Genomic DNA, 229 nt, shown 5'->3' on the forward strand with positions numbered 1-229 from the left:
ACTGCTGCTCCCCATCTCGGGCCCAGGTACCCTGACAAGGGTCTGGATGACAACTACTGCCGCAACCCCGACAGCTCCGAGCGGCCCTGGTGCTACACCACCGACCCTGGACGAGAACGCGAGTACTGCCGCATCCGCCTCTGCAGTAAGTCCCCACCGGTGTCACCGCGGAGCTGGGACCAACGGTCCCAAGTGCCACCCTAACCCTGCCACTCTGCCCCTTTCTGGC

General features: G+C 65.1%; 1 protein-coding gene across 1 annotated transcript in view; it reads left to right on the forward strand.

Moving 5' to 3' along the window:
- The window catches only part of LOC104168084 (hepatocyte growth factor-like protein), a gene marked incomplete at both ends in the record, with an annotated part of 2436 nt that overhangs the window by 794 nt on the left and 1413 nt on the right, over positions 1 to 229 (forward strand). The window contains one exon of the mRNA XM_009708542.1: positions 27 to 152. Coding sequence (XP_009706844.1) covers positions 27 to 152 — 126 coding nt within the window. The remainder of the gene's footprint in view (positions 1 to 26; positions 153 to 229) is intronic.

Source organism: Cariama cristata, unplaced genomic scaffold (genome assembly GCF_000690535.1).
Source record: "Cariama cristata isolate BGI_N322 unplaced genomic scaffold, ASM69053v1 scaffold33739, whole genome shotgun sequence".
NCBI classification, from domain to species: domain Eukaryota; kingdom Metazoa; phylum Chordata; class Aves; order Cariamiformes; family Cariamidae; genus Cariama; species Cariama cristata.